This window comes from Zeus faber (assembly GCF_960531495.2).
Source record: "Zeus faber genome assembly, chromosome: 2".
In the NCBI taxonomy this organism is placed as follows: Eukaryota; Metazoa; Chordata; class Actinopteri; order Zeiformes; family Zeidae; genus Zeus; species Zeus faber.
In genome coordinates, this window is record NC_137189.1 from 47,737,243 (window position 1) to 47,758,030 (window position 20,788).

General features: G+C 46.6%; 1 protein-coding gene across 2 annotated transcripts in view; it reads right to left on the reverse strand.

Annotated features, from left to right (window-relative positions):
* The window catches only part of aig1 (androgen-induced 1 (H. sapiens)), a 122,938-nt gene that overhangs the window by 93,302 nt on the left and 8,848 nt on the right, over positions 1-20,788 (reverse strand). The window contains exons 4-6 of one of the 2 annotated variants that reach the window (XR_013844758.1): positions 8,769-8,884; positions 7,387-7,553; positions 5,853-6,072 (exon numbers count right to left, since the gene is read on the reverse strand). Coding sequence is in view for 1 of the 2 variants with exons in the window: in XM_080024263.1 (XP_079880389.1) it covers positions 6,053-6,072; positions 7,387-7,553; positions 8,769-8,884 (303 nt within the window). In the remaining variant the exon portion in view is untranslated. Of the gene's footprint in view, positions 1-5,364; positions 6,073-7,386; positions 7,554-8,768; positions 8,885-20,788 lie in introns of those variants that run through there. The other variant, XM_080024263.1, reaches the window with a different exon arrangement.

Genomic DNA, 20,788 nt, shown 5'->3' on the forward strand with positions numbered 1-20,788 from the left:
AACACGCTCCAACATGCCTCAAGGCCTCAACACGCTCAACACGCCCCAACACGCTCCAACACGCCCCGACACGCTCAACACATCGCAACACGCTCAACACGCCCCAACATGCTCCAACACGCCTCAACCCCCGACACGCCCAACATGCTCAACACACCGCAACACGCCCCAACACGCTCCAACACGCCCCAACATGCCCCAATGCCCCAACGCACTCCAACACGCCCCAATGCCCCAACACATTCTAACGTGCCCCGCCACGCTCCGACAGGCTCCGACATGCTCCGACACGCCACGACACGCTCTGACACGCCTGACACGCCCAGAGAACAATAATAATAATAATAATAATAATAATAATAATAATAAAAAGAATAAGAATAATAATAATAATAATAATAATAATAATAATAACTGGCAGGCAGCAATACATGGGGTCCATTTTAGTCATGTTAGTTACATATTACATTTTGCAGATTTTCTGTAATTCGGCATCTAACAAATAATTCAGCCTGTTTCTGCCTGAAAAGTGCCAAGGACAAGGAAAATAATAATCGTCGGAACAATAACATTCCTCTGGGATGGAGCCCAAACAACAAAACCAACAATAACAACAAAACCAACAGTAAAAACAAAAAACAACAATAACAACAATAACAACAAAACCAACAATGACAACAAAACCAACAGGGGGGATGGTAGCTCAGGCGGTAGAGCTGGTGGTCTAGTAATCCAAAGGTTGCTGGTTGGATCCCAGGCTCCTCCTGCTAGCATGCTGTAGTGTCCTTGAGCAAGACACTTAACCCCTAATTGCTCCTGATGGCTGTGTCCATCGGTGTTTGAACAATTGTAAGTCGCTTTGGATAAAAGCGTCTGATCAATGTAATGTAATGTAATGTAATGTAATGTTCTGACCCAAATTTGCCATGTCGGACAATATTTTAATTGTCCAGCCATAATATTCATGGCCCGATGTCTGCGATGTCCCGGTTCTAACGAGGACTCAATGCAACGGTTGTTCTGTTCCAGGCGGTTTTAGCCTGAAAAGTGCCAAGGACAAGGAAAATAATAATCGTCGGAACAATAACATTCCTCCGGGATGGAGCCCAAACATCAAAACCAACAATAACAACAAAACCAACAGTAAAAACAAAAAACAACAATAACAACAAAACCAACAATGACAACAAAACCAACAGTAAAAACAAAAACCAACAATGACAATAAAACCAACAATATCAACAGAGTAAAACAGTAATAGAGATTGAAATTCATCGTGTCATTTTTAGTTTCTCTCCATAAACAAGTATTGCTCGTGTGTCAACACTGCATCAATCGGACCTTTTTTCTTATTATTACAGTCGTAAAATTTTATTTGTTTGGTATTTTTCTTTCAGATTGTGATAGTGGATAAAATACTAAACTGACAGGATGATTACAGGTGATGAAAATAATACAGAAAAAAACAACAGTTTTCTGCTAAATTATTGGTGTTATGTATTATAAATGCAAAGTGAGGAATGTTTTGCAATGTTCAGAAGGACGAGGAGCTGCGGATGACGGCTGGAAAGTGCACTGTCTCACCACACACACACACACACACACACACACACACACACACACACACACACACACACACACTCATTTCACCACACACATGTATGTGTGTGGTGAATTTATGGTGTGAAAAGTATGTACAAGTTGAGGGTAGCAGCACTTAGTCTGGCTCGCCTTCGCCAGATGCTGTTAGTGTGTGTGTGTGAAATTAGTGTGTGTGTACGTGTGTGTGTGTGTGTGTCTGTGTGAAATGAGTGTGTGTGCTGTCGCTCGTGGGAGTGTCAGGATGTGAATGTAAGAGAAAACGCACTGATTGTGTGTGATTGTGTTGTCTGTTGGAGGTGTGTGTGTGTGTGTGTGTGTGTGTGTGTGCATCTATGTGTGCTCTTTCCTTCCACTTTGGGGCCAAGAAACTGAAACTTTTCAAACTCTGCCACCACCCTCTCTCCCTCTCCTCGCACTCCCTCTCCCTCTCTCCCTCCCTCTCTCTCCCCCCTTCTCTCCCCTTTTCTTTCCACCTCTTTCTTTATAAAATTCTTTCCATCTTTCCTTCCTTCCCCTCTTTACCTCGCACGTCTCACCCCGTTCTCTCCCCTCACTCCTCGACGTGTGATTATAAGTATCAAACGCGGTGAATATGAACGATCAAGAGGCCGCCACCGACGTGTCACCCAGCTGCGACGAGACGACGGTAAAAATAAAACCAGCGCCCGAAAAAAAAAAAACCCCAAAACAAAACAAAACAAAAGAAATAAAACTAAAAAAAAGGCAGACGCGCGACGCCGGAGATGAAACGTCGGGACGGGCTGAGCTCGGCGCCCAAGTCAACGCTAATTTATGCAGAGGAGAGTATTTCACAATGTTTCACCTCCACGAAGAAGAGCTGACGCGTTAATGAAGAGACGAAACACACACACGCACACCCACACACACACCCACACACACACCCACACACACACATACACACACCCACACACACACACACACCCACACACACACACACACACACACAGACAGAGTGCACATTAGGTGCTAATGAACAGAGGAGGTTGTGTCAGACTCTCCCTCTCAAACTGACAGTGAGAACACACACACGCACACACGCACACACACACACACACACACACACATACACACACACCTCCAACAGACAACACAATCACACACAATCAGTGCGTTTTCTCTTACATTCACACCCTGACACTCCCACGAGCGACAGCACACACACACACACACACACACACACACACACACACACACACACACACACACACACACACACACACACACACACACACACACACACACACACACACACACACACACACACACACACACACACACACACACACACACAGACTCACATGCACGCACACACACGCACGCGCACGCACAGGTGAGCGAACTTTTTTTGAGCGAATGTTTTTTTCCATCTTCTCACGTCTGACAGTGGAGGCTTGTCGTCCTTCCCCTCGCGGGTCGGGAGGAGGGCGGGGGTCGGGTGGGCTTTTTGGGCGGGGCGGGGCCTCCATCGATGCGCCGCGCTCCGCGCTCCGCTCCCGTCGCCCCGGCAACGTGGCGGGAGGCTGGGGACGGCGGCGTTGTAACAACCGCCCCCCGTGTCCGGGAAGTTTTTACTGCCTTTTTAATGCTGTTTATGTTTTTTTTATTTCGCTCATCATTTTTTTATTTTTTTATTTTTGACCGGATTTTTATTTGGAGGTTTTATTCATTTTTCCTCTGGTTTCGTTCAGCTGGTTGTCGGGTCCGGAGCCGTGGTGAAAAAGGCCGTATTCCGTCCTGCCACGTTTTGTCTCCAGCCCTGCACTGATCCAGAGTCCAATCAGTGGACGATCATCATCATCATCCTCATCATCACCGTCATCATCATCACCATCCTCATCATCACCATCATCATCCTCATCATCATCCTCATCATCACCACCATCCTCATCATCACCATCATCATCCTCATCACCATCCTCATCATCACCATCATCATCCTCATCACCATCATCATCATCCTCATCATCACCATCATCATCCTCATCACCATCATCATCATCATCACCATCCTCATCATCACCATCATCATCATCATCATCATCATCACCATCATCATCCTCATCATCATCATCATCCTCATCATCGCTGGTACCGATTGGTGGATCCACACGGTGGACTCAGGATCCCGGAGTGGAGCGACGGGGGAGACGGGACGATGGGAAACGTGGCGAGAGGGAAGGAAAACACGGAAAAGGAGGCAGCAACGCGGTGCCACCGAGGGCGGGGTCCGTGTGCTGAGCCTGGTTGCTGTTGCGTCATGGTCGTCGCTGCTGATTGTTCTGAAATCCGGAAAAATGAATCGTGACGCGGCAGCAGTAACCTGCCCAAATTATTATTCACGGTGCATTTGTCGACACGTGGATCATTCTGCTCAAGTTGGATTCGGTGCATTTCTGATGACTTTTCAAACGCAACCCCAAGGCAGCGGGGAGTCTCCCTGCCCAGCCCCGTCTCCCTGCCCAGCCCCGTCTCCCTGCACAGCCCCGTCTCCCTGCCCAGCCCCGTCTCCCAGCCAATGCCTGTCTCCCTGCACAGCCCCGTCTCCCAGCCCAGCACCGTCTCCAGTGTTTTTGTTGTTTTATTTGTCTGATTTGTACTTATTTTCTTATTTTATGAAGCAGACGTTACGTCTCATCAGTATTTGTTTCTTTGCAGAGCGAGCGAGAGAGAGAGAGAGACAGAGAGAGAGAACAGGAAATAGGCTGAGCGATAAATACATTTTCAGTGTCTGATCGAGGCGCCCATTACCTCAACTTGCAGCATTTGGACATCCATGTGATTTCACGCCCCCGCTATGTTTTTTTTGTTTTCCTGTCGCCGTGGTTACGCAGGTCTGGAAGAGAGGTTAGGGCGAGCGTCCCCGAAAACCCCCCGAAGCGAAACCCAAAAGAACACTGTTCTTCACCTCATCCACTCAACAGCTGGGTGTCCTGCATCAGGCCAGTGTGTGTGTGTGTGTGTGTGTGTGTGTGTGTGTGTTTCTCATTATCTTTCTCATCACTGTGTTGACTTTGGGGTGTGTTTTGAGTCCGTATCTATGGACCTGTGTGTGTGTGTGTGTGTGTGTGTTTGAGAATTGTTCCAAACATGAAATCACAGTCTGGTCGTCTGGTCATATTTCTCTATAATAAACAACTCCGAGCAAGCCCCCCTCCCCGAAACACACACACACACACACACACACACACACACACACACACACACACACACACAGAGTTTAAGGATGAACTCGCCGTTTTTTTATTAAGGGAGCGTAGAAGGTTTAGTCAGCACATAAATCCACGACGCGAAAACTCAAAGAGAAGCTTCCTTGAAACTCGCAGAGAAACTCCGGGAAATGCTGACACAGCACAGCGTCTGTCCGTCTGTCTGACGGACAGTCTGTCTCTCCCTCCGTTTTTCTGTCCGTTGGATCATGAAGCAGGCGTACCTCTCCACAGTGTAACATTATATCAAACAGTTCAAATATACCGTCAAACTATTATCAGTGCACACCGAATACAAGAGTCTGCTCCGTGACACAGAGGGCGTGGCCGTGTGACGCTGGGTCCTGACGTGTTGACAGGAGGTTAAATATGAAACGTTGATATTGCAGCGCTGGTCGTCCATGCAGCTCAGTGCAGCCACGTCTGGCTTCCTCAGGGAAAACAACAAACTCAAACTCGGAACTCACAGTTTTAGGGTCAGACAACTTGGTAGCGATCGGTGCAGAAATGGCATCGAATCATGGAGGCGTGTTGTGTTGCTTTGTGTTGTTTTGTTGTGTTGTTTTGTTATTTTGTTTTGTGTTGTTTTGCTCTGTTGTTTTGTGTTGTTTTGTTGTGTTATTTTCTTTTGTGTTGTTTTGTGGTGTTGTTTTGTGTTCTGTTGTTTTGTGTTCTGTTGTTTTGTGTTGTTTTGTGGTGTTGTTTTGTGTTCTGTTGTTTTGTGTTGTTTTGTGTTGTTTTGCTTTGTGTTGTTTTGTTGTGTTGTTTTGTGTAAAAGTCCATTCGGTCAAATCTGAGCATCGTTCACATGCTTTTGTCCAAAGAAAGAAAAACAAAAGAAAACAGGGTTTCAACTCCTTCACTTTACTGCATTACTTCAAACACGCACGCACACACACACACACACACACACACACACACACACACACACACACACACACACACACACACACACACACACACACACACACACACACACACACACACACACAGACAGACAGACAGACAGACAGACAGACAGACAGACAGACACGAGGTGGTCGTTTCGGTTATTGATGAGGATGATCCATAACGTTTAACTTTGATTGACAGGCATCGATCTCGTGTCGTTCCTCACAGAAAGTTTATTGATTGGTTGTGCTATTTGGGGTGGGCGTGGCCCGGCGGGTCGTCCTGCGTCTGATTGGCCGAGAGCGAGGACGCCGCGCTCACGCAGAGAGGAATCATTCGGCTTTCACCTTGTCTGAGAGAGAGGGAGAGAGAGGGAGAGAAACAGTCACTGAACGGCAACAGATAAGTGGAAATCACCCCAAACCAAGATGGCGGCGCGTCCTGCCATTGGTCCGCACTCTTTTCAATCCTCACCGCGACCAAATCCTTGTATTCTAGAATGTATTTGGCGGAATAAACCGAGTCCAACTCTGAAATGTAATCAAAACAATTAAAACATTATTGATGAGGCACATTTCTTCCTGCATGTGGCGTTAGAGAAAAAAAAAAGAGAAAATCCAGCGTTAAAGAAACACCAGTGAAATACAACGACAGCAGCGCAAACATCAAGACGCAGAGAAATAAAAAAAATGTATAAATAATGAAAAAATAAAAGATTTGAGCATCACACACACGGCAGCTTGCACGCCGACCACCACACTGTTTTTATATGTAAACGGAACGAAAACGTCTCGATCCGTCATGGAATGCGGTTGATGCGTTTGATTGCTCCAGGAAGCCGTTGAAAAGCAAGCGGCACCCATTACCATGATGTGACCACTGGGCACTACACTCAACTGAAGTCAGTGGAACAATGTGAAAACTTTTCACTAGAAATACAGTCTGTACATCTTTCCCAAAAGGCTTCAGGGTCTGAGTGTCCAGCCTCGGTGGCGCCGCAGGACCCCGCCCGAGGCTGTCCAGCTCTGGCTCCGTCCTGCCAAGATGGCGGCGAGCGTGACGCCAAACTCGGGAGGCTTCCAAGCGCCTCAAAGGGTGAGCAAAGGGTGACGTCCCTCAACCTGGGCGTAGTCAAGTCGGGTTGATCTGTACATCCCTGAATTACAACACGGCCTCGAAGGGCTTCACAAACCCACATTTCGGGAAGAGGTCAACGGCGTCCCGCGGTCTGAACCCCGTACGGGCAAAAACTCCCAGAAAACCCTTTGGGTTTCGGTGGAATTAAGTTGTTTTTTTTCGTTTTAAGGACGATCAACAGTTCCAAGTTGGTGAATCTGAGTTTTGCTTAGAATATCATTTGCAGCGAGATTTCAAGATTTCCGATCCCGGTAGTTAACAGGTTAGCCGGTCAAAACTGGAACAATTCCGGGAGAAATATGTTCAATTTGCGAGATTTGACAGCAACAAAATCAAAACAAACACGAACCAAACTTTTTTTCAATCACTTGAAAACAGAACGGAACGGATGCGTTCAGTCTTCGGAGCAGCAATTAATGGCGATGTATTTGTACCAGAACGACGGGAGACCTGGCTCCGTCCGCTCCCTTCCCACCTGACGGGAGCGGACGAAAGTGGGGGCCGCCTCCGTCGCCAGGCGCGTTCCTACCTGTGCTGTGCTGCTCCCAGATGTAGCTGTTGAGGATCTCCCCCAGGATGTAGAAGACGGACAACAGCAGCGGCGTGCAGGAGAAGAAGAGGAGCCGGGAGACGGGCCCGAAGTGGTCCAGCAGCGGGTAAACCCAGACGCCCGTCACATGGTGCACCCAGCTGATCCTGCAGCAGCGACAGCAGCACCACCCGGTCGACTTTACTACAGCCAGCAGCACCACCCGGTCAACATTAATACAGCCAGGGGCACCACCCGGTCAACTTTACTACAGCCAGCGGCACCACCCGGTCAACTTTACTACAGCCAGCGGCACCACCCGGTCAACTTTACGACAACTTACTGCCTTTACCTTGTTTTTTTAGGGTTTTTTTTAAGTGCCTGGGCTCTACTTGTGTCATTCCATTTTAAAAGCCCTTATAATTACACTCCACTATGTTTTTCACGGGGGATAGGAGACAAATATCACAATCGCACAAAAACCCAAAACCTTGATATCGTATTTTTGTTTTTCCAATGATTTCAACGATGACTATTTGTGCTTTCTTTCCACATTCACACACGAGAAGGAAGAAACATTTGAAAAAGAATCATCAGTATTATGACCAAGATATGACCAAGCAGGTAGAGGCCGTGATGACAACAGTGTGAACTGTCTGTGAAGTTCAGAAAAAAACGTGTTATTTCACTGTTGTGCCAACTTTAAGAACATTTAACTGCTCTGCGATGCTGATGTCATAACATGATGTCATCATCCACCCCTGACATCTGACGCTGCTCGTTGCACCATCGATGGTTATCATCATCAATACATAAACATAGATATGGAAAATGGATCATTGAGCGTCCAAAGGTTGGGATGGAACTGCAGCGCTGCGACCCCGACAGGGAAAACCAAAACACAACATCTACAATTATAATGAAATGATGTCGTTTGGTTTGTATCAATGTTTTTCAACTGGATTTCCCTCAAATTCGCTGAAATGTGTGTAAATTTGACCTACTTATGCACAAATGGATTCTGCTCATGTTTCATAGATGAGAAACCTCTGACTATGTGTGTGTGTGTGTGTGTTCATGTGTGCGTGTGTGTGTGTGTTTACATGTGTGTTTGGCACGGATGGGTGCGCACACACACACACACACACATCAATGTTAGCACGCGACTCAACAGCCATCCTACGTTTGATCTCACTTCAAATCGCCGGGTCAGTGTGTTGTTTCTAGATAGTGTAAAACAAACTAAAACAAACAAAAAAATAAAATAAAGAAAAATAAAACAAACAAAAACAAACTCAAATGAGCTGAAACGAATCGAAACAAACCGAAAGAAACTGAAATGAACTGCAGTGAGTCAGAGAGCATCAGGAAGCAGCTCCTACCACAGGACGTATCCCACAGCGAAGCAGCACACGGCGGCCAGACCGCACGGCCTGCTGGGATAGCGGTGGTGGGTGGTTCGCATCTCGATGATGACGAACGGAAGAACGGTGGTGTGCTGCGGAGGGGACAACAAGAGCGTTACCGGAGGTGGTGTAAAGCGTATCAGCACATATCTACACCCACTTGTCCATCCGTCTGTCCGTCCATCCGTCCATTCATCAGTCCATCCATCCATCCAACCATCCACTGCTGCTTGTTTCACCCTCAACGTGCCTTTGGAGGTGGATCGACGATGAATCGTCACACAAATAATTGCGATAAAAAAGTAATTGTTTGTTTTTTGCTCATCACATGACACTGTCACGGTATACGGTTAGGACTGTAAGTAAGTATTTGTGAAGCACTTTTTAAAACACAGTCACTGTGCTTCACAGGTACCGTTTGCTGCAGGTAGCGTAAAAAAGAAGCACAATTGAAGAAAGATTAAAAAAAACAACAAGCTAATAAAATAAAATAAAATGGAATAAAATAAAAATAAAGTGAGGTAAAAAAAAAAAAGTATAGCTGCAGGCAGCAAAACACAGGGTCCATTCAGGCGTGTTTGGTTCGTATTAACGTTTCTGTGACTAATCACAATTTCACGGTTTCTAGTTTTCCGAGGCGTTCCGAGTCCATGAACGCATCATTCATTCCCACAGTCGGGGGAATTTTTTGTGTCTGCGTTTTTCGATGGGTCACGATGCCATGAAACCAGGAAACGGTTGAAGTATGTACGGGATTATTTACAATTTTCAGGGTTATTTCCGAGGATATGACATCATCGCTCAGTCGCCGATTTTGCCCCTTACGACTTCCTCCAATCCGGCTAAGTGAGGAGGAGCACGACGCCGCATCTAAACACGGGGTGATAGCACAACACGGAAAGACCAAAGGGATAAAATATCCACCGAGCAGCCCAACGGACATCTAACCAGGTAACACACACACACACACACACACACACACACACACACACACACACACACACACACACACACACACACACACACACACACACACTAGGTGATGATGTCACAAAGCGTCTCATTCTAAATCTCATCTCGTTCCATCACCAAACGTTGCCGTGTGTGGGAAGCGCGAAGGTTCGGGCACTTTGGATAAAATATATATATTTTTAAAATATTTTCTGCTCCCTGTGTGGATCTATTTGGATGAGCCGTGAAATTGACATCCCGGTTCCAACGACACCTCAACCTTGTCCTTAGCTGCAGCGGTCGTCCTGCTCCAGACACTTTTAGACCGGAAGAGGACAATCATAAAGGTGCAAACAAATTACAAGAGGGGACCACGCCCGACGGGATGGACCCCCAATCAGACACGGCAAGAAGTGAAACAAATACAAATGAAGACGACAAAAAATCAACAGAGGTGAAGCTTCATAAAAACAATGTCTTCTCAGGGCAGCACAGTGTAATCACACACTAATGCAGAGGAGCCATTTATTGACGTTGGACCATGAAGATTCAGGTCGACAGTTAATCTTCTTCAACCCGACGGGCTGAAATTTCACCTCATTCACATTTTATTTATTGTGACATTTCCAGCGTTTGGGTTTAAAATGCCCCTTCAATTTGGATGGAAACATAAACATTTTGAAATTGTGGAATATAATGATTTTGCAAAATAATCATGATCGGCTCATATAATTAGATCTTATATGTATAATTCCATAATATATTGTATAATATTGTCATGTACTATTGTACATGATAATAATAATGATGATAATAATAATAATAATAATAACAGTAAATAATAGTAGTATTGTGTAATAATAGTACATAATACTAATACTAATAATAATAACACACACACACAAATAAAAAACACAAACACACAAATAAAAAACACAAACACACAAATAAAACACACACAAAAAACACACACGCAAATAGAAAACACACAAACACACACACACACAAAAATAAAAACACACACACACACACACAAATAGAAAACACACACACACAAACACACAGACGCAAATACCCACAACGAGTGAGTTCGAGAGGAGATTTGCTTCTCTCCTGGGGTCCTAAATACTAGGTTTACCTCCTGTCATTATGCTGCGTGCGCGCACACACACACACACACACACACACACACACACACACACACACACACACACACACACACACACACACACACACACACACACACACACACACACACACACACACACACACACACACACACACAACAACAAGAAACACAACTGGGGGCAAAGGCAGATGTTCTTACATTGAACTTCTACCCTGAGTGTGTTTGTGTCTGTGGAATTCCAGCTCTCCCTCTCTCTCTCTCCCTCTCTCTCTCACCCCCCCCCCTCCCCATCTCTCTTCCCCTCTCTCTCCCTCTCTCTCACCCCCTCATATCTTTCCATCCCTCCATCCCCTTCTCTCTCTCTCTCTCTCTCTCTTCCTGTTTGTACTTTTGTCTCCATCTGACCCTGTCTCCATCTCTCACCCCCTTTCTCTCTCGCTCTCCCTAACCCCTCATATCTTTCCATCCATCCATCCCCTTCTCCCTCTCTCTCACCCCATCTCTCTCTCTCTCTCTCTCCCATCTCTCACCTTCTCTCTCTTCCCCTATCTCTCCCTCCCCCTCTCTCTCACCCCCTCATATCTTTCCATCCTCTATCCCCTTCTCTCTCTCTCCCTCTCTCTCACCCCCTCATATCTTTCCATCCCTCCATCCCCTTCTCTCTCTCTTCCTGTTTCTACTTTTGTCTCCATCTGACCCTGTCTCCATCTCTCTCTCACCCCCTCATATCTTTCCATCCCTCCACCCCCTTCTCTCTCTCTCTCTCTCTCTCTCTCTCTCTAGTAGGGGAAGCGAAGATGGCCATCTACCTCACGAGGAGGAACAAACTGAGGGGAAAGGAGAGTGTTTTAGGAAGAGTGTTTGTAGCGTTGGTCAGGGCCAGAGTCTTGATTGATTTTAAACTTTCACAGACTGATGAAGAGTCTGGACGTCTTCATCAAGCTGTGGTGTTTTAACGACGCCATCTGTTCCCTGGTGGAGGACGACCTGTGCTTCCAGTCTGTTTTTAACGTGTAGGACTCTGTTAGTGAACCAAGTGTGTTTGTTGTATTGTCTGTAACTGTGAACTAGAGAAAATGTTAAAATAAAGATGCTTTAAAAATCAAAAAAATCTCTCTCTCTCTCTCTCTCTCTCTCTCTCTCTCTCTCTCTCTCTCTCTCTCTCTCTCTCTCTCTCTCTCTCTCTCTCTCTCTCTCTCTCTCTCTCTCTCTCTCTCTCTCTCTCTCTCTCTCTCTCTCTCTCTCTCTCTCTCTCTGCTTTCCTTTCATTAAGTCTCTATTCTGTTCCGTCCCACCCTCCATCCCTCGCTCCTTCTTTCCCCGTCTCTCTCTGGGGGGTTGCGGTTTCATTTTGGGAGCCAGGTCGGCCTCTGTGGAAAATCCCCCCCCTTCTCCCTCGAGCGGCAGTGGTTCGATCCTGTGGTCTCGGGCTAAAAGCGGGACGGACCATTTCGTACACAAACAGGGCTGGTGGTGTGTGTGTGTGTGTGTGTGTGTGTGCGCGCGTGTGTGCGTGCGTGTGTTTTGGGGGGATCACAATGCCTGGACAAATATGTTGGCAGACATAACCCCCCAGATGAAGTTATTAACTTCATAAAGGAGATCAAGAGAAGCGTCACCTTGGTGGCGGGGCACACACTGCCCCATAACAACACATCTCTCCCCCTTTCCTTCCGACGATCGTGAGCAAAATCCCGATTTTCCGACGGTTCTAAACATGATCGTGGCCGGAGGACCCCGCGGTGTGGGGGATGTGAAAAGTGTTTTTTTTTTTTTTTTTTTTTTTTGGGGTTTGTTTGGTTTTTTCGGAGCTGCTCTGAAGTCCGTCCTGGCCAACCCGATTGCGGATCGAAAACTATTAAACATGTTCACAAAATTTACGGTTTGATATCCTGCAGTCCCATTCGGTCGCGAGAGATTTGCAAGGTTTCCCGGCTTCGACAGTCGGGACGCCATGTTGGTGAACGGAATCTGTCGGCGTGTGCGGTGCGGCTGCTCTCCACACACCATGGGAACTAAAGTGTTTTGTGTGGGGTCTCTCTCCGACATCCTGCCTGTGAAATTTCTAATTTATTTCTTTAATTAATTATAATGTGTTTTATTCTTTTTTTTTTTTTCCTCTACGCCTTCATTTTCTCGCATCTAAGAGCTGACGATGTGGACGTGGGAAGTGGGAGAAGGAACATTTTTAAAAATGTACCGTTATCAGCCGTTGCATTACAATCCTTGCACGTAGAGAACAAATAAATCTTTAGAAAAAAACAAAAAAGAAGAAGAAAAAAAAAAAAAAAAAGAGGGCAAAAAGGGTCCAAAGAGTAAAAAGAGGAGGCGGTGGCAGTTTAAAAGCCCCACGTTGCATAAATATAGATCAGAAAACCAAACTCAACTCTGGGTGAACCCTTCCCAATCAAACCACCACATGGAGCCCGGTGACATTTTCCCTCAAAACCTCCTCCAACCTCAGAAGCTCATGGTGTCAGAGGACAATCCTATTGTATGTGTGTGTATATATATATATATATATATCTATATCTATATATATATACACAACACACACACACACACACACACACACACACACACACACACACACACACACACACACACACACACACACACACACACACACACACACACACACACACACACACACACACCAATTTTTTTTTTAACCAAAAAAAAACTACACAAAGCAAAAATGAACCCAAAATTCATGGAATGGAGAGAATTTCGGGAGCTACACGTTATAGGAGGCTCAGACACACAAGCTGGTAAGTATTAAAAACAAGACTGCAACTTTTTGGATTTTCAGAGGGAAACTGGACAAAGAACCGCGCACACACACACACACACACACACACACACACACACACACACACACACACACACACACACACACACACACACACACACACACACACACACACACACACCCCATAACACACCCGCACGCACGCACACACACAGCAGTGAGTTCATTAAACTGTGGGTGATGATGAACGCCGAACAACAGCAGAGGATTCTGTCCTCAATTCAACTCCCGCTACATCCGCTGTTTGGCCTCAAATGACCTCACCTGCTAGTTTTACTGCACACACACACACACACACACACACACACACACACACACACACACACACACACACACACACACACACACACACACACACATATACACACACACACACACACACACACACACACACACACACACACACACACACACACACACACACACACATTATGCCAACCACAGAGTTAACACAGTAAGTAGTGCAGAGAAAGAAAGCTGTTAAACTCGAACAAAGCCTCCAGGTGTGTGTGTGTGTGTGTGTGTGTGTGTGTGTGTGTGTGTGTGTGTGTGTGTGTGTTTGGCTGTACCAGATGTGAACCAACAGCTGATCCGAAGCCAACAAAGAACGAGAGCATTTTTCGAGTTAAAAAAAACAACCCTTTATTTAGCACATGTGGTATCTACAAGCACGAATACTGCAAGGCAAATGAATGAACAAAGCAATAAATAAATACATTAATACCTATTAGTAATAAATATATAGAAATAATAATACTACTACTAATAAAAAATTAAAAGAAATAAAAGTAAACAAATAAATACATTATAAAGCACACAAGGAAAAGGGCCACCACACCATGAGAGAGAGAGGATGGAGGTGGAGTAGCACTGTGACGGTGTAATAACAATAATATATACTATATATAGTATATACTATATATAACATACATTTCCACAATATCAACAAATATTATGATATCTGTTTGTGAATGTGAGTTTAAAATCCCAACAACAAAAAATCCATCGCAACGCTTTAGAATAATTTACAATGTAAAGATGACATGATGACACCATGCCGACCAAACCAACGGTAAATACCCCAAACGTGAAAAGGAAAAGGTCAAAAGATTCTCTTTACTGGAGCGTAGAATGACAGGGTTTACAACCCAGTCACCTGCAGCTCCCTGATCCCTCTCTATTTACTCCACCGAACATGTCCCCTTCAAACCTTTGACAAAACATGGCAACGGATGTCAGTGCAGCTTTCCTGCATCCTTGGACGTCGAGCCTTTTATTCCCCATGCGTGTGTGTGTGTGTTTGTGTGTGTGTGTGTGTGCGCGTGCGTGATTGAACTATTGCCACGGCAGAGTTTTACGGGACTTTCTCAGGGCAGAAAACTAACTCCGTTGATCCGGGAGCCGCGTTTGCCCGTCGAAGGCAGATTCCACCGAGCGCTCTCACCTCCTCACTGAGGTCTAAGACGGAGCGCGGGCTCTGAACGGCGCCGGCCGCAGCGGTCGGCGGCGGACCCCTCGGTTTTACCTTCTTTTAGCATTGGAAGCGGTTAATGCAAGAACTGTACGATGTACTGGACAGGACGCTGACAGGAAGGCCGTGCTTTGGTTCAATTGTAATGTAAAGAACAATTGTAAACCAAACTAAAATAACCAAATCAAATATAAGTGGTAAATTTAGTAACTAAATTTTTTTTTTCTCAGATTTATTAATTTGGTCCAATTGTGATTCTACCATTGTGCGTGTCAGGATGTGGTCATAGCGATAGTGAAATTTGGAAAACACTATGATCAGAGTACATTTTCCGCTTTGACTTAGGAATCAGGAGTAATTGGAATTTCTTATGGATTTGGGTTGACCAGTTTATGTACCTCAACCAAGCTGATGGAAACGCACCAAATGAGGGATGGAACGGTATGAAACTTCACAGTACGGTGCGGTATCTATCCCTCATTAATAGTCGACATTAAAAGAGAAAAACACACGGTAAAGCCTCTGAGGCGGCACTCGTCGGGGATCCGCCATCTTTGTTTACACTTGTTCCTGTGCACGCGCAAGTAATGTAAAGCGCCGTGCCGTAATATATTGGCGTAGAGAGGTTTTGCCGCTGATTTGCGAACGCGGCGCTTTCTAGAGCATCCACATGCAGACAGAATGTGGAAATCACCGACTGGACGGATGGTTACAACATAAGGGAATGCCTGCGACCGCACAGCGACGGCGTGAGGTGAGCGTGAATTCAAGGCCACATCTTCAATCTTCAAAAAACTGTGTACCCTTACACGGACGTGAGGGTACACCTTTAAAATGTGTACCTTTAAACTGTGTACTCTTACAGGGACGTGAGGGTACGCCTTTAAACTGTGTACTCTTACAGGGACGTGAGGGTACGCCTTTAAACTGTGTACTCTTACATGGACGTGAGGGTACATTACATTACATTACATTGATCAGACGCTTTTATCCAAAGCGACTTACAATTATTCAAACACCGACGGACGCAGCCATCAGGAGCAATTAGGGGTTAAGTGTCTTGCTCAAGGACACTACAGCATGCTAGCAGGAGGAGCCTGGGATCCAACCAGCAACCTTTAGATCACTAGACCACCAGCTCTACCGCCTGAGCTACCATCCCCTGGTACGCCTTTAAACTGTGTACTCTTACAGGGACGTGAGGGTACACCTTTAAACTGTGTACTCTTACAGGGACGTGAAGGTACGCCTTTAAACTGTGTACTCTTACAGGGACGTGAGGGTACGCCTTTAAACTGTGTACTCTTACAGGGACGTGAAGGTACGCCTTTAAACTGTGTACTCTTACAGGGACGTGAGGGTACCCCTTTAAACTGTGTACTCTTACAGGGACGTGAAGGTACGCCTTTAAACTGTGTACTCTAACAGGGACGTGAGGGTACACCTTTAAACTGTGTACTCTTACAGGGACGTGAAGGTACGCCTTTAAACTGTGTACTCTTACAGGGACGTGAGGGTACCCCTTTAAACTGTGTACTCTTACAGGGACGTGAGGGTACACCTTTAAACTGTGTACTCTTACAGGGACGTGAAGGTACGCCTTTAAACTGTGTACTCTTACAGGGACGTGAGGGTACGCCTTTAAACTGTGTACTCTTACAGGGACGTGAGGGTACGCCTTTAAACTGTGTACTCTTACAGGGATGTGAGGGTACACCTTTAAACTGTGTACTCTTACAGGGACGTGAAGGTACACCTTTAAACTGTGTACTCTTACAGGGACGTGAAGGTACGCCTTTAAAGTGTGTACTCTTACAGGGACATGAGGGTACCCCTTTAAACTGTGTACTCTTACAGGGACGTGAAGGTACGCCTTTAAACTGTGTACTCTTACAGGGACGTGAGGGTACGCCTTTAAACTGTGTACTCTTACAGGGACGTGAGGGTACGCCTTTAAACTGTGTACTCTTACAGGGACGTGAGGGTACGCCTTTAAACTGTGTACTCTTACAGGGACGTGAGGGTACACCTTTAAACTGTGTACTCTTACAGGGACGTGAGGGTACGCCTTTAAACTGTGTACCCTCAACTCCAACAGCTATTTTCTTTGGGCTTCGAATTCCTCTCACATCCGAATCGAAACATGATTTTTAGAAAGACGATATAAATCCTGCTCTTTTTTACCCTCTGTGCCGGGACAAAGGACCCGCTCGGTTTGAACGCTGGGATCCTTTCTGCGAGAAGCAATTTGGGCTCAGACAATTCTAAAGAGAAGCGGCCGAGCGAAGCCTCTACGCCCAAACGTAATTCTGTCCATCGATACGACGCATGACTGAACACAATAAACTGTTAATCTATGATAGAGTGTCACAACTCCTTTACACATTGACATCAGGAAGGGAGGGAGCAGGGAGGAGGGAGGGAGGGAAGGAGAAGGGAGGGAGGCAGGGAGGGAGGAGGGAGAAGGGAGGAAGGAAGGAGCAGGAAGGGAGGAGGGAGTGAGGGATGGGAGAGAATGGAGGGATGGCGGGAGGAAGGGAAGGAAGGAGGAGGGAGGGAGGAGGAGGTGAGGGACGAGAGAGGATGGAGGAAGGCAGGGAGGAAGAAGTGAGGAAGGGAGGAGGGAGGAGGGAGGAGGAAGGGGGGGAGGAGGGAGGATGGAGGATGGAGAGAGGAGGGAGGATGGAGGATGGAGGGAGGGTGGAGGATGGAGGAGGGAGGATGGAGGGAGGAGGGAGGGTGGAGGGAGGGGTGAGTTCTGCCATGGCAGCTACAGTGGGAGTGATAATGAAGGCCGCTTTCGGGGGGAAGGGAACGTGAACAATTTCATGCGTTTGACGTGTTGAGTTTTCCACTATTTGAGCTTGGAACACAACGTGGGCTCGCAAGGCGGTGTCACCTTCCACAGACGGGCGTAGAACTTTAGGTGGAGGTCTAGAGCTCAGCCCAAAAACGCTGTGAAGGAGGATCAACTCCCCCTGGCAGAGGAAGTCGCATCCTCCCGTCTTCCTTCCGTTGGAGATTACATTTAAAAAACAAACAGACGTGAATAGAAACAGTATCAACCAACGCAAAGACACTGGCCACGCCCACACACGGAGTGTGTCCGGAACACCGTGCACGTGTACAACTATGTGTGTGTGTGTGTATAACTATGTGTGTGTAGGTATAACTATGTGTGTGTGTATAACTATGTGTGTATAACTGTGTGTATGTGTGTATAACTGTGTGTATGTGTGTATAATTATGTGTGTGTGTGTGTGTGTGTGTGTGTACAACCATGTGTGTCTGTGTGTATAACTATTTGTGTGTGTGTGTGTGTGTGTGTATAACTATGTGTGTATGTGTCTATAACTATGTGTGTGTATAACTATGTGTGTGTAACTATGTGCGTGTGTGTGTATAACTATGTGTGTATGTGTCTATAACTATATATGTGTGTATAACTATGTGTGTGTAACTATGTGTGTGTGTGTGTGTATAACTCCTGTGTTGCATTTCTATTTCTAGGTCTGTGTGGGTTGTGCTTCACTCTTTACTCAGGCAATTAAAACACACACACACACACACACACACACACACACACACACACACACACACACACACACACACACACACACACACACACACACACACACACACACACACACACACACACACACACACACCAAGGCCAGGATCAAACGTTTGTGTGTGTGTGTGTGTGTGTGTGTGTGTGTGTGTTGATGAAAGCGGCGGTCCGTCAGGCACGCAGCGTTTCACAGCATTCTACGCCGCCGCCGCCGAAGCGCTTAGCCCCACTGCGACGCAACCCCAGAGTCACCTGACAAACAGCGAGTCGGGGTTTGACGTGTTGAAGCACTGTGAGGAAGACGCTGCCTCTCTCTCTCCGTCTCTCTCTCTCTCCGTCTTATTTTCTCCCATTTTCACCGCCTTATTTGCATGACATCAGAGAGAGCGAACGGCGCTGACAAGATGAGGGGTCTGCTTTTTACACGCCAACCCCGACGCCGTCGCTCGTCTCGCGTCTGCGTTTAATGCGGCGCATGGCATTTCACCGTCCTCTCTCTCCTCCTCCATCCTTTCTCTGTCTTTATTTCTTTGTCTACCAATCTGCTCCCTCCCTTCCTCCCTCCCTCTCTCTCCCCCTCCACTCTCTCTTTGCGGCTTGTCTTCCAGACTGAACCGCTGCCTTGGCGTTAAATGAGCGTCGTGTTACCAAAGCGCAGGAATTAACACCAATTAGGGACGGTCCGGTCAGATGACTCACCCGAACTGCGACCACAGCCCTCCCCCACCGTCGCCTTCCCTCCCTCCCCTCTCTCTGCATCACCCTTTTCAGTGGCAGCCAGGCATTCTTCTCCGCGCCGCCGTCGCTGGAAAAGAGCTTACCGCGGCTTGTTAGCGGCGGAGGGCTTTCGTACGGCGGCGGCGGAAAGGAAGGCTGAAAAACGACCTTTTGGGGAATGTCCAAGCCCCGCCCGGTGCGGAGGGGAGGCTGCAGAACATGTCCCCAGACACCACCCACCAACGCAACCTCTACGCAGCTCCAAGACATCCCATAAACACCAGGAAAAAACAAACAAACAAACAAACACATCAATCAAGGTCACTTCTCCAGAAAGGCCCGGAGTGGGCATTTTGGAGAACAAATACTTTATTATTAATGATGTCAGTTGATCAGCTCCAGTTTGCTGTTGATACAACCACTTCTCTCTCCCTCTGTCCTTCCTTCCTTCCCAACCCCTCCCCCCCCTTCCCCCGATCCAATGGGAGTGGAGGTTGCCGTGGCGGCGGGTGTAAGCAAACAATAGCGATACCATGGAATGCCCCAAAATATTTACAACCGCACTGTCTACTGTCAGCACACACACACACGCACGCACACACACACACACACACACACGCCTATTTGAATGTTATGCGCACGCATACAGACACAAATTTACACATACACACAGACACGTCTATGTACACATGTCTACGCTGCCACTCACTTATGCCCACATGCAGACTGTTATTCAGATGCACACACACAAACACACCGACATGCACACACACACACGCACGCACGCACGCACAAACACACCGACACGCGCGCACACACGCACAAACTGCAGAAACCTGCTCTCAGCTGTGGTGATGTCTTGTTTTGCGTTACTAAGGGAGCAGCCCTTAGCAACGCAACAATAACAACTGTGTCATCATCTGCTGGAATACTGGAGCAAGCACGCACACACACGTGCACATACACACAAACGCACACACCCACACACGTGCCCCCAGAAACGTGCACTGCGACGACTGAATGGATCCCTTCTCTTCACTTCTCCATTTGTTTTATTTCAACTCAAATTCAATCAATTAGCTCTAATTGATCTCAAATTGCACTGAATTACTTCAAACTGGATTTCTCTCTCTCTCTCTCCCTCTCGCTCAGTCTCTCTCTCTCCCTCCCTCTCTCCCTCTCTCCCTCCTACATGAAGTGAAAGTAGGTATTTTCTTGACTTGACAGGCAGGGTTAATCATAATCAATAATCAATAATAATAAATCAATAATCATAAACACCATGTTACAACAGTGGTTTTTCAGCTAAGGTTTATTCCCGGGGTCCTGAAGCTCGCTTGCCGGG